At 35.0% G+C, this 14,648-nt stretch overlaps 1 protein-coding gene across 2 annotated transcripts in view; it reads left to right on the top strand.

Moving 5' to 3' along the window:
* The first annotated feature begins 5,623 nt into the window (after positions 1-5,623).
* Positions 5,624-14,648, top strand: part of LOC127865222 (somatomedin-B and thrombospondin type-1 domain-containing protein-like) — an 86,120-nt gene continuing 77,095 nt past the window's right edge. Inside the window, exon 1 of one of the 2 annotated variants that reach the window (XM_052405229.1) lies at positions 5,624-6,180. In XM_052405229.1, the coding sequence (XP_052261189.1) occupies positions 5,934-6,180 (247 nt within the window). In that variant the 5' untranslated portion in view covers positions 5,624-5,933. Of the gene's footprint in view, positions 6,181-10,224; positions 10,356-14,648 lie in introns of those variants that run through there. The other variant, XM_052405230.1, reaches the window with a different exon arrangement.

Raw genomic sequence — 14,648 nt, 5'->3', positions numbered from 1 at the left:
GCTAAGTAATATTCAACGAACCCTGTAGGAAACTTCGCGAGGAATGAAATTAGTAAAGTAATCGGTCGACATTGGTCTGAACACGTTAATAAAAAAATAAACTGTTTATGTAATACATCTTTAATTGTAAATATAATTTTGAGACTTAAAATTGAAATTCTGATAACTTAAGTTCTCGTTTGGTATCCTAGGTTTTAACACGAACCTAGGTTCTCATTTGAAAACCTAGGTTCTTATGAGAACCTAGGTTCTCATGAGAAACCTGGTTTCTTGGGATTATGCGTCGAACCGCTTGCCATACATAAAACAGCTTGTCTTGACTGACACGTTTGTCATGCATTATTTTAGATTTCGCAAATGGCCACCATGCGGAGAAGGCGTTTATTTGAATCATCAGTCTCATTTCTCAATGGTTCATCGTTGCAACAACTTTTTCAATTTGTTATCATGGTCTCTGACGGCTTCGTCATATGTGGAGCCTGTGCCGTAGATAATTATATCGTCCGCGATGGCGCATATTCCACTGAGACCATTACGGCTTTCTTGCAAATACTGCTGGTATGCCGGTGCTGGAGATATTTCAAACGGCATCTTGAGCCAACGGTACTTTCCGTAAGGCGTTTCAAACGATGTTAAATAGTTAGACTCCTCATCAAACTTGACATACCAAAAAGCATTTTTGACATCGCATTTACTGAATACTTTTGCTTGTGAGAGCTCTGGTAATAAATCTTCAACCACTGGCATCGGTTTTTGGCTACGCTTAAGCGCTTTGTTTAGGGGCATGGGATCGATGCATAGACGTGCTTTCCAGAAGCAAGTTTCACGTTTACCAAACTAAATAACCAATCAGTTGAGGTGTCAACTTTCGCAATTGTCCCATTATTCTCAAGTTTATTTGGCTGCTTTTTAGCTCAAGTTTCAATGATAACAGCACGCGTCGTACAGGCATTTTCACTGGTTGAACAGTATCATCAACGTTCAAATGAAATGGCTGTTGAAAATTTCTGTTCAATATCATGCATTGACAAACAATCAGAGTTGTCCACAGGGCATATGTTTTGATATTGAATTTTCATCTATTGCATTTCTTGGATTGCTTATGCGCCCAGTAGTAGCGGGGTTACATCTTTATCAATCACTTTATATTTAACATTGACCTAGCATGTGTCTTTGGATTTTTTTTATATCTTTAATTGCCATTTCCCTTCAGCTTTGATCACTGATTTGTCATTGACTTTGGTCCTCTGTGATTGCTTTGCTTTTGTTGAGGCTTCGATTTTGTTTTGACGACATGCACATCGTCGGACACACCTGACACACCATTGCTAATTGTCTTGAATTTTGCACTTGAGGCTTCTTCGCCCTGCACATATCAATGCATTTTTGCAAAGTTAATTTCTCTTCTTGTAAAAGACGTTTACGCACCTGTGTGTCGCGTATTCCGATAACCAATCGGTCTTTGATTAAAAAATCGTTCAATTGTCCGTATTCGCATGTCTTGGCAAATTGGCGTATTTTTTACAAATACGTGTCAAATGAGTCCATCTCACCTTGTACGCACGCATGAAACAGGTATCTCTCGTGCGTAACGTTGGTCTTTCCAACACAGAATGCTTCGAATTTCTGTAGAATGACGACTATGTCTTCCTGGCTTTCGTCCTAAGTGAATGCAAATCCCTCGAACACGTCCATAGCTTCCCGTCCTATGCATGTAAGGAACGAAGAACACGTAAATCCTTTGCTCTGGCACTAAGTCCTGATGCTTTTTCGTAGTTTATCCACGAGAGCTTAATTTTTTTTCCAATTTGTGGAAAGGTTACCGTCCATGTCGAGCTTTCCAGGAAACGGTATTCGTGGCTGCTGGTGGTGCTTCATCACCCATGGCGTAGATCCAGATAATTGGAACAGATAACAAAATGTTTTTTTTTTAACTGTACTTGTAGACTGGCCTGCCATGTATTGTAGAGTGGTCGGTCATGTATTGTAGGCTGGTCTCCCTTGTATTGTAAACTGGTCTGTCATTTGTTGTTGATTGGTCTGCCATATATTGTAGGCTGGGCTTCCATGTATTGTAGACTAGCCTGTCATGTATTGTAGAGTAGTCTGTCATGTATTGTAGGCTGGTCGTTCATGTATTGTAGACTGGTCTGAACTGAATTGTAGACTGGTCTGTCATATATTGTAGATTGGGCGGTCATGTTTTGTAAGTTGATCTGCAATATACTGTAAACTGGTCTGTCACGTTATTTAGACTGGTCTACCATGTATTGCAGAGTGGTCGGTCATGTATTGTAGACTGGTCTACCATGTATTGTAGATTGGTTGGTAATTGATTGTAGACTGGTCTGCCATGTATTGTTAACTGGTCTGTCATATATTGTAGAGTGGGCGGTCATGTATTGTAAGAAGGTCGGCAATATACAATAAACTGGTCTGTCATGTATTGTAAACTGCTCCTCCAATGTATTGTAGACGGGTCATCCATGTACTGTATTGTACACTGTTCTGTCATCTTTTGTAGACTTTTCTGGCTTGTATTGTAGACTGGTGTGCCTTATATTTTAGACTGGTCTGCATTGTGTTGCAGACTGGTCTGCGAAGAATTGAAGGCTGGTCTGCCGTTATTAGGAGACTGTTTGACTTTTGCTTGAAATATAGTTGAAGAATGATTTTAGACTAGTCGGCTATTTATTGGAGACTTGTCAGCGATCGATCTACGATCGAAATACAGCCCAAAAAAATTGCTAGCTTCTAATCGTCAATGCAATGGTGAGCGGTTGGTGATACTGGTTATTTTATATGCGGGTTACATGCAAAAAATGTAAAATAAGATAAAATGAAAATTTAAAAAAAACAAAAACATTAATAGCCGATTCGAGTAACAACCAATAAGTGTGCACTGACCGCATGAATTTGAACAAGTCACATCTCTGCGTGGTAGCTTCTAATCGTCAATGGAATGGTGACCGGTTGGTGATACTAGTTATTTTATATGCAGGTTACATGCAGAAAATGTAAAATAAGATAAAATGAAATTTAAAAAAACAACCTTACTGGCTGATTGGAGTAACACCACTAAGTGTGCACTGAGAGCATGGATTTGAACAGGTCACATCTCTGCGTGGACGTTGCATATGTAGTTATGTCACATAATTTATGTGTTACTATGGTATGACACTGAATGGTCAAAATAAAAGTTAGTATTTTACTAGTTTGATGCATCTTTTATCTATTTACAAGGTATCTATTTTGTATTGCTAGCGATATATTTTTTAACTGTGGTGAAGAAACTGATTCGTAGTCTTCAATTAATTATTTGTTCTTTTTTCTTTACAGAACAACCTGCACATTAGCTTAGGAACTTCAGTTAATACAAAAATAAGTATTACGTAAGCTATATATTTGTGTCCTGTTTCTATATGCAATATGTGCACAACTTATCTTTTTGATATTTTTTTTACCGCAGACAGTAAATAAATCAAAATGAAGTTTGTAGGGTCGTATGTCAAGGAATGTAACTCTTTATAGCCAATGACTGTTCGTGACGTGATAAGTTATCTTACAAGATACAAAAACCGCATTTGGTAATAAAATTATTATGAGGACATTACGAATATTAAAATGATACCACAGACTTGTTATAGCCAAGCATCTGAGTCAATCAAACGAGTATCATTGATGATGTGGAAATGAGTCAACGATGAAGGAGGTCCGATAAAGCCGTTTTATCTGACATCAAGCGTAATTGAATGACGCCGTCATTAGTGCAATTTTAAATTTTCTTGATATTTCTGGTGTTCGATCGTTGTTGGTGACTCCTACCAGGGAAGCTGTGGAGATAAAAGTGCGTGCTCGTTTTTTATACCAGTAGTTTACATCAGTGCGGTTGGGTTCTCAAATAAAGGCCATCATTTTTATACATAATCATTTACTGGGCGTACTTTTCATTGTGAGACGAATATACGGGTATTAAATTATGTTTTTCACTTTTATAGTACATGATAGACCATGATAAACCATGATAATCATTATAACCATTATAAATTGTGTTGTTCCATTTTCCGTTTCGAACCATGCGTTGGAAAATGGTTTATCGCAAATGTATGACAGAAATATAATCAATTTACCCAAATGTATATGCCGCATAATCGACATTTCACAAAACAGTTAACTGGTTATTCTTAAAAATTTGTTCAAGTATGTTCAACATTTGGTTAATAGGATTTAAAATGAGAAAGATAAATAATATCAACAAAACCTTGTGTATCTATTTGGACCAATTTGCTGTACAATTTAAATAGTTTACATGGACATGTTCACAGATTGTGGCATGGATTGGAGTTTGTCATGAATGCTTTAATTTTGATAAATGTAAATATAAGAACTCATTAGCTACAATAAAAACAAGAATAAAATAAAAAAAGAAAAAAAAGTGACCCTCTTCCGGGCTCCAACCACGGACCCTTGGAGTAAAAGTCGAACAGTTCAACTACTCGGCTATCCGTACCCATGTTGTAAGATGAGTACTTTTTTTACATTATATATACAACCCTCTTTATGTCATTAAATATAACGATATCAACAGAACTCTTCAAATTAGTCTATCGTTTCGTGTGTGTAACGTTTTATTATTTTCAGGTTTTCATATCGGAAAAAGAAGCATACAATTGATATTTTTAAGCATGTTTTTTTAAACCCATTTATGCCTAGCGTCCTGAAAAAAGGACATTGCAAACAGCGTAGACCCAGATGAGACGCCGCATAATGCGGCGTCTCATCTGGGTCTGCGCTGTTTGCTTAAATGAATTTCTTTATGAAATATTCTTAATATAGAAATAAATATACTTGACACCCCTAATTTTGGAAATAAATTGATCCAATTTAGAAGGATGGGAGAGTCCACTGGGCATAAATGGGATAATGTTCAGTATTGCTGTTCTCCTTGAAAATAAAGCTACAAAGAAAATTTGCAAATCTGATATATTTTGTTAAAATTTTGTCAATTGACCAAAACGTGAAAAGGTCCCTTTAATGCAATTTAGTGAAAACTCGCAATGAGTGGTCTAAGTAAGCGTCCGCATTAAAAATTAACAATGATCCCAGATAATGACTCAGATAGAATCAGTACATGCGTTCAGGAGTCTAGAGTAATCAAACATAAAAATCACCGATGCCGCCGCGTGCGCGTGCAGAAAATTCTTTTGGAATCGATATAATGGCTGCTATTAATATGCCATCAACGCTGTAAACGTGATGGGGCTCGGAAATGCAGGTTAAAAACCATTGTACAGTCGCGCTTTGAGTAAAATCTCAAAGCGAATATCGTTGCCAATCGTGTGCTTTCAAATTCACAAAACACAAAAGGAGTTGAGGACCATTTTGTTCTATATATTCACAAACCATAAATCTATGTTTTTATTCAACTTTTGCACTGAGCCCACTTTGTGTTTAGATGATGAATAGGTTGTGTTACGTTTGTATCATATTCGTTATTTTTTGGGGAATGACGACCCTGAAATGTCAGTTATTTGTAACCCACTCAATAGTTTTGAGACGACCCCCGTTCAAACGGTAGCGGCGCGCGCACATATCGGACCAATCCATTTCAATGAAACGGGACGAGTGTGTCGTCTGCGCTTTAGTTGAACTTCAAGCGGCGGGCTTGAAAACCTAAAAAAAGGTCGAGACTCTTTATTCGTCTTGGCATTCATCGAAACAATTTAAAACAGATAAATAAAATCATTTTCAAGAGGGATGACAGTTTGCTAAATATTTTCATCTCCTTTAAGCGTTATAACAACAAATTTCGGTCTCGATATTGCTACATGTATTGTATACTCATCACTTTTCGGTGTATAATCATATCGCGTGTACAGCATCTTGGCTTATCAGCAGTCTGCTTACTGGGATAACAAAACACATTTATAAAGATGGAGTTCTTGAACATTTCGGTCGTGCTTGGATTATTTATGGTAGCGGTTGTTTCTGGCCAGGATGACGTGCAAATCAAGCATTTTACGGGTTGCGAGTCGGCTGGACTTTGTTGCGATGCCGTGAATAATACGTGCTATGTACCAAACGCCCGACGAATTGATTCCACGATCGGCCAGTGTTTTTGTGACTCGAGATGTCTACAAATGAACGACTGTTGCGTTGATTTTGAAGCAACGTGTAAAGGTAGGTTAACGAACTATACTGGTAGGTAAAAATATATTTAAACAAATATTAAAGTGAGAAAATAACATGAAATTATGGAAATGTATTTCTCTTTTCCGGTCTGTCTTATGATTGATAGCACGGAAGCATGCTGCCCGCTTCTTTTATATTCCATGAATACTGTACAACCAATGCATAATTAATACTTTTTATGTAGGGAAACCACACATTCTAGTTTCCATCTATGATCTATATAACCAGGTATCTACATAGTTCAGTTCTTTTCTTGGATAAAATAGTTCATATTAAAAGATAGTTTTTGCATTAACCATAAATAAAATATATACTGTACTATATGTATCAGCACTTGAAAGATCAGGGTAATCATAGCAATGTATTTATCCAATACATTTGATTATTTCAATTTGTGAGTGTTGCATCAAATCAATTATTATCAATTATAGCTAAGAATATAAATGTGCTAAGTAGCCTCCAAATTATCCTGAATAATTTGGGCTAATAATGTAAGTCTTAGGCCAGGCAATCTCTAGGGGCTCTATTGGTTAATTATTTTCTGATAACATTTATGATGTGTTAAACCTATTTATCAGCTACAGGCAAGCTTCATGTTCCTACAGGTTTACAGCCAACAGAGCCTCCTGTAAACATGTATATTACTCGAGGTAGCCCACTCCTCGGTAAAGCTGGTTTGATCAGATGAAAAACATCAAATGCAAGCAGTAGCTATTTGGCCAGGAATTATACTGAGATTTAGTGCACATTTACATTTCCTCTAATATTATTTGGCTCAGTAGGTTACTTTGATTCATTAAAATTCCATTGTAAAAATGTCTTTAAAAAGGGTGGGCTTTCAGTTACTGAATCCACATTTTGTGCTGTTCAATTAACAGACGGTTTACCTTTATTTATGCAGGGCTTCCCCTGGCTCAAAAATTTGTTTTGCCAAATTGGCCTTGCTATTGCAAAATTCTTCTATTTTTGGCTACCGGTATTTTTAGGTTTTAATGAAGAAAAAGTTGTAGTCAAATAGAATTTCTTTAGCCACATAGGTCAATTTGTATCCATTGGCTAATTTGGCGAATGGCAGAGTTAGCCCTGTTTATGTATGGACTAAAATTGGCAAAATAGCCTTCAAAGCAGGTATTAAAAAAACTCTTTTTGCCAGTGAAGATTCAAGGCCTCAACAGTTGATCAACAGTTCTCAAAAATTATTTTATACTAGTGTTAGAACGCCTGAACAAATTGTCAAACTTTTGGCAAAGTAAAATTACTGTTGACCTCCGGTTCCCGGAATTAGGTTGATTTGTGGATGACGCTACTTTATATCTAATCTTACAGTAAGAAGGTCCCGGTTGTAAATATAATTAAAAAGATATTTTTAAAAATGTTGGGCAAGCAGACGAATTGACTGGATGTTAAGGCAGTGTGTGTTTTTGTTCAAATTTGTTTATATCTCAATGTTTAGTTCATCTCCCATTCAGCCTTTAAAGTTGAACTATAGTAAATATTAAATTGAAAACACTTGCATTCTTAACTTTGAAGCGTTTGCTAGCAAAACAACAACAACCCTTTTTCAGAATTTTAGTCATGAGACCGCGATTTTCCCCAATCCAAAGGGACCTGAGTGGCTTTATTTTAAAAATTGTGGAAACAAATACTGTTCTACTTAAGGCCTTCTTGCATGGTTAATGAAATCCTTGTGCATTTCCTGGTACCTCTTATTGAAGTAGGGCAGTCTTCAGTTACTGGCATAAGAAAATTGTGCATTTAGTACAGGTAAACTAGCAAACCCTGGAAAAATGTGAATTGATAAACTGACCACTGTGATGTTACCAAAATATTGTGGAAGTGCCCAAGGACATTGTTGTAATTATAATTTTTAAGTAAATGTGGTTTTGAAATGTTTATTTTTAATATGCAGTCCAGCTCCTTTTTGCAATGAGTATAATTCCTGTGAACAGTTTTAAATCTTGCTCAGTGTTAACTATTTTGAAATAACGTATTTCCTGAGGATTTTCCTTTCTATTTTTCATATACATGTACAATCAATAAACAATCACCACATTGAAAACACTAGATCAATAGTAATCATCAGTGAACAAAGGGATCTTTATGCACAGCTGTTATTAGGCAGACTTCTCACTTTTGATCTCACTTAGATTCTTGACATTTTAATATTTTGTGGGGAAACCAGATACCAAATGAAGCTATTTAATTTCCCTTGTTTGTGAACAATGTTTGGCAGGGAACATTTCTAAGAAACATTGTTGGTCTTTGAAGAAAACTCTTTTTGAAGGTTTTGATAGTGCAAATGATATAATTAAATTGAGAGATGTTTTTCTGACATCTGCTACATAGCTGAAGAACATGAACATGTTTTAGGATGTAGAAAGAAATGCCAGCTGAAAAAACAATACAGCTTTCCCTGCAGTGTGTTCAGGGGCTACAAGACTTAGTGTTCAGGGGCTACAATACAGCCTTCCCAGTGTGTTCAGGGGCTCATTCTGGACAAACTCAATTTTAAAAGAGGACAACAAAAATTAATCGTATCAGCTTTTAAAGTATCTCATGGTCTCAAATGAGCACAACAATTCCTTTAGAAATGCAAGTGATGGAAGCTTTTTTTATCTTTTAAATGAACAAACTGAGACATACATTGAGAATTTGATATCGTGTTTATTTTAGGTTGCTCATTGTAAAAATATGTACATTAAATGACATGATGGCTGATTTTAATCATGTTACACTTTCTCATCTAAATAAAAATCTTAATAAAATCACACTTGTAAGGAAACCTAATAGCTCTGAGAAACTTAAATTAAACCAGAGTTTTTGCAGGTTTTGTAACCTTTGGATTTATTAACTACATATAGGTCTAGTTATCATAACTGCAAGGTGAAATGTGTTTTAGATCTTATTACTGCAATAAAGAGATAAATTGTAATCAAAGACACTGTTAATGTACAATTTTTGCATCTCCAAGATTTGAGTTACCCATGACTAACATATAATGATTTCTCCACACTTAGTGAACTCAAAGGAAATATGTCAAGCCATAATTTTTTATGCACATTTTTCACTAACACTGCTTTTAGCAAAAAAAAAAGCTTGAAGCCGTCTGAATGAATCAGAAAGTAAAATATATATAATCTGAAAAAACCCAGTTCCAAATTTGCCAGGTCAGGGCTTGCAGACTTGTCCAAACTTCTTTGATGTCTGTATAATGGTAATAGAATATAATTCCATTATTCTTAATGATATTTTCTCATTGGAAAAAAAGGGCAGGCGATATATATAAAATTACATGGAAAGTTGTTACAGTATTTCATTGAAAGTGACACGTTTTGGCAAGTGAAATAGGAAAGTGAAATATTAAATCATTGAGGAAATGTTTGTATACAAAACCAATTAGTACAAGCTATTGAAAAGGTACGAACTTAATTTACAAAATCCTTGAATAATAAAACTACTAGAGACATTTAATACCCAGGATCATTGCTCTTATATCTGCTTATCTTAAAATAATCTATATCCAGTGAACACCTGCGCAAACTGTGCCCCTGTCACCTAAGAGTCAATGGCTGGTAATTAATGCTTCTGAATTTCTTAACGGGATTTCTGAGTGTTACAATAACCTTTAAGCATTGCTGTTATGGTTATTATCACTATCTATTGTTGACATGCATGTCTGATAGTACAGTGCCTGTAGTTTTTTCTTTTTATTAATTCATTGAGGCCTACTAGTTGAGTCATTTTGGTGAAAAAAAGTGCTGATAAATGCAAATGTTTGCAGAAAATGTTGAAAAATTGTGACTCAACTGTGTGCCATTGTTTACTGAATGTTCTTTAGATAATAAAATCATTTGTTTAAGATTTATGTGGCCATTATCTTCGAAGTTGTCTGTCGAGGGACTATATTGAATTAACACTTTTTAAAAACATTGAACTATAAAATAAAGTTACAATGTAACATAAGATAAGGGAGGGGGATAAACCTTGCTGATATCAGGTGTACATGTATTGTAGAGGAAGGAAGTACATGCACCCATATTCAGTATGAAGATCAGGGCTTTTAATGCGGTCAGCACATACCAATTTCAGGGTCTATATTTACTGAACTTTTAAAATATCACACCTGGTATATTACATTACTTGAAAAAATACCAATACCACAGGTAACTACCATAACTACGTTATTTATAGTGTGTATATCATAATGTCACCTATTTTCGCGATGTACTTTCGATTTCACATCGCAAAAATTTATTACTGAATATACTGAAAATATGAACAATAAATCAATACCAATATACACTAATAATTGTAAAAAAATATGGTATTTTAGAACTTAAATTTTTTCGTCATTCGCGGTTGATGGTAACTTTAAATAAAATTTTTTTACCTATTATAAACAAAGGATAAGGTTTATAAGTAAAATAGATATACAGTCCAACCCCTCTTAAGCAGCCAGTCAAGGGAAACAGCCAAATTTGCTGCTTAAGCGGGGTGGCCTCTTAAGAGGGGGTTGGGTCATAGGGAGTCTGGAGTTGATGAGTGCATGGCCAACTGTTCAATTTTTGTATAAACAAAATAGTAAATATGTGTACATGTACTAAACAATGTATAGACTTAAAATAATTTTATTTCTTCCTTTCTAAAATCAGCTATAAGACAACATTTTCATTCAAAAAAAATATTCTATTCATCTTTCTTATCATCATCAATATAATCATCATCATCAGAATCAAGTCAATGAAAAAGAATCATTCTCATGATTCATTGTTTACACAATGCGCGATGTATGGCCCCAATGCACTTAAGATGGGAACAGTTGTGAATCAGTTATGCGTGAATAACTCCCGTGTCACTTAAAATCGATAATTTAATCGGTTTATTGCATTTTATGGCTTTGCATACCTACCGCACGAATTGGTCCCGACAGTGATCTCCTTCACGATAAAATCGTGGCCAGTTACTTAAGAGACTGATAAGAGCAACCGGGTGTAATCCTCCTGGTAATCGTGCTTTTCATGCATAATATTATAAAAACATTTTTGTAATCCGAAACACACTCCCGATTGTTTAATGTTAACGAGACGTTTACAAATTCTAGCATCATGTATTTCCTTTGTCCCGACAAAAGCGCGCCAAAATTATGCACCAATGTACAATGTCACGCCATAACCATGGTTAGAAAGCATGCGTGTATTGATTTTTGGATAAAAACTTTGTAGCACAGAGAACATGTAGATCAGTTGATTTCGGTTAAAAGTTTTGTTGTTCTTTTTAACTTTTAATTAGCCGATAATTGTCATAAATTTGTGCTTGAAATAGTATGAGCTACAAATAATAAATTATAAATTAAAAATCTCCTTTCCAGTAATAATAGGTGATATTCGCACCAGCGGAAACAAAAAAAAAGGTCGCATATTGCTTTCAACCCGATAACCCGATAATCCGCCGCTAATTAATTGCAATTTGCAAACTGGCTGTCAAAATGTTTATCACACATCACGCTTCAGTACTACAGAGCCTAAACCGCAGACTGGAAGTACGTATCAATTTTTTCGCCGTTGCGTCTGTGTAATTTTGCCAATGTACATGACTGACTTACTTGCGCGTGACCACTCATATGGGGGGAATTTAACATTTGGGATGCAAAATTGCTGGCCGCTGGCCTGAGAAACAGGGTTACCGCTTAAGAGGGGTGCATTATATAGTGTTTATCGACGGTCGCGGCACAGACCGGCCGCTTACACGGGGTGACCGGCGATGAGGGGTGACCTGAAGTAGGGGTTGGACTGTAGATATATTTGAGCGGCCCTCTTTGAAAAGGGGGTTTGATGCATGTGCGTGAAGTGTCAGATTGCAGATTGCACAGGCTCAATAGGGGTGGCACTGTATGCACATACATTTAACCACCTTTTCACGGAGCACAGGTCATATATCTACATCGCAGTTGAAACTAGACTGATGACATTTTTCTGCCCAAATAGGTTCAAATCATGAGCCCCTAATTTAAAACATAATCAAAATATTTTCGTAATAATTGTGAGGGCTTAATCTTCTTAAAAAAGAAGACATCATTAATTTTAATGACATGGATGTTTACACAATTTTGGTGTGTATTAAATAGAGGATATTTGTTGGATCCGCTGGATTATCGATTTTAATTCACGAGTGATCATAGAAAATAATATTTTCACGAGTGGCGCAGCCACGAGTGAAAATATATATTTTCTATGATCAAGAGTGAATTAAAATCGATAATCCACCGAATCCAACAAATTTTCTTTTTATTTAATGCATTTTTCACAGTTTATATACATTGTTTTAGAGTTTAACTAAAGAATTTTGCTGGGATAATGACGTCATTTCGTCAAAAAATGACGTCATTTCACAGTAAACAATGAAAATTATCGATAATTCTCACTGATAATTTTCACTGTTTGAAACAGTGAAATTATCAGTTTTAATTCACTGATATTTCTCTATAAACCACCGGAAAGCATTAAATAAACATGAATATTATGCAAATAATGGAAATAATGTAATAGTTGTATATTTAAAAGCTTATTTAAAATCAGTCTGTACAATACTGTGATATATTTGTATTCTTACACAGCTGACCTGTCTAAATGTTTCATCAGAAGACTTGTAAGCATTTATGTATTCATTTCAATATGGGTTTTATGCCATGTGGGAAAATATAGGAATGAAAACAATTTACAAATAATTAAGGAAATGCTGGCGAGGTTCTTTTTAATAGAGTCTTTGTAAAACAACAATGGCATTTAGATTTGTATTTGCCAAGATCCTAGAAGACAGACTGCTGGGTGGATTTACTTGTTTTGTGCATGTAAGTGAAACATCATTAATGGTTTCAAAATGATGATTTGTTTTATTTCTTCATAAAACCACATTTAAGATTATGGAGAATAAGTGCCTTTGGCCATAGCTAATTGTCAGTTTTTACACCTGAACAGCTTGAACCACAGATAAAATCACAATGAAGACGTCTTTATCTTTTCTAATGGCTATATACATGGCTATCATAAGTGTTTTTTTACTGTAAAGTGTCATGTCTTATAGTTCCAGATAGAATTTCTGCTGTAATTAATTCCATATCTTAGACCAAGGACTGCCCAATGGCTGTTCTAGCATGTCCAAATTGATAATAAAATCTTTCTTTTAGCTTTAAGGAGTTACTGGATACCATGTGTCAAAACATTTATCAGTTTTTGTAATTAAATGAAAACATTTAGTGTTGTTCTTTCAAATACAAACTGAATCATCTGCTTCACAGAATTTGACCCTTAATATGCAGGTGCAGTCAGTAAGGGCTGCACATGTAATATACTTAAACTGACTGATGTGTTTTGCTAAAAAAAGGTTGAAAAGATCAGAAACAAGATTCCACCATAAGTTGTGCTGTGTTGCATGCACTGGATTATCTTAACAACTTACTTTCCAAAACTGCATTTCAAGGGACAAAGATCAACAACAGTAGGTCAAACAAACATTACAATTAATATTGTTATAAGGTTATGTTGTATACTAGTTAAAATATTGGTACTTGTTTGTGTGCTCTCACATCTCATTCAAATTAGGAATCTTGTAATCGGGCTAAAAATTGCAAGAATGCAAATCATTAGAAGTTAACTTCACATGTAGCTTGCTTGTAACTGGAGTAAAATGAATCTAGCTAATGAGATAGGCTTTATAATTACACTAATGCTTTAAACATAAATGGCTGTATTTGTTGACAACAAAACATGGTGTTATGTCACCCCAGTCTGACTTTAAACAGGCTATAAATGTTATGTGTTTAGCCATTTACTGCTTAAAGTGTTTGCCTTTGTAGAAATGTAACTTTTAGTTTAAGGCCATGGTTGGTAGACAGAAACCATTAATTTGCTGATCATGTTATTTGTACATGTAGCATTAATAGATCATAACTACATGCATGATTCATCCATGTCAACGGAATACATAATTTATATTGACGATTGTAATAAAAATGGTAATCACAATTGTCTGAACTTTTAAACTTAAAAATAGCTAAAAAAATCTAGTCATACAGACTGATTATTTCACATAATATCCCTTGATTGAAAAAATGAAGTTATCTGTCTGATGGTTGGTCCCACAGGTGGTTAGCGTGTGGCTATGATATTAATTAGTGACAACATCATTTTGAATGATAAATTATCATATTATAACGAAAAATCAACTTTTCTGAAGAAAAAAATTTCACTATCAAATATATATATATAACAAGGTATCCAACTCGAAAACCAAAAACGGGGTGTATCGGTTTGAACAGCCATTACTTCATCAATTTTGCAGTGATTTTCATGAACCCGGTCTTATTCAATGCAGAAATGAATTTCCTTTCTGTAAATGTATATATATCTTGTTATATTTCTACACAATCATGGTGGGTCAAATTTTAAGACATAACGCGA

Source organism: Dreissena polymorpha, chromosome 1 (assembly GCF_020536995.1).
Source record: "Dreissena polymorpha isolate Duluth1 chromosome 1, UMN_Dpol_1.0, whole genome shotgun sequence".
NCBI classification, from domain to species: Eukaryota; Metazoa; Mollusca; class Bivalvia; order Myida; family Dreissenidae; genus Dreissena; species Dreissena polymorpha.
This window is presented reverse-complemented; position numbering and strand designations above follow the sequence as displayed.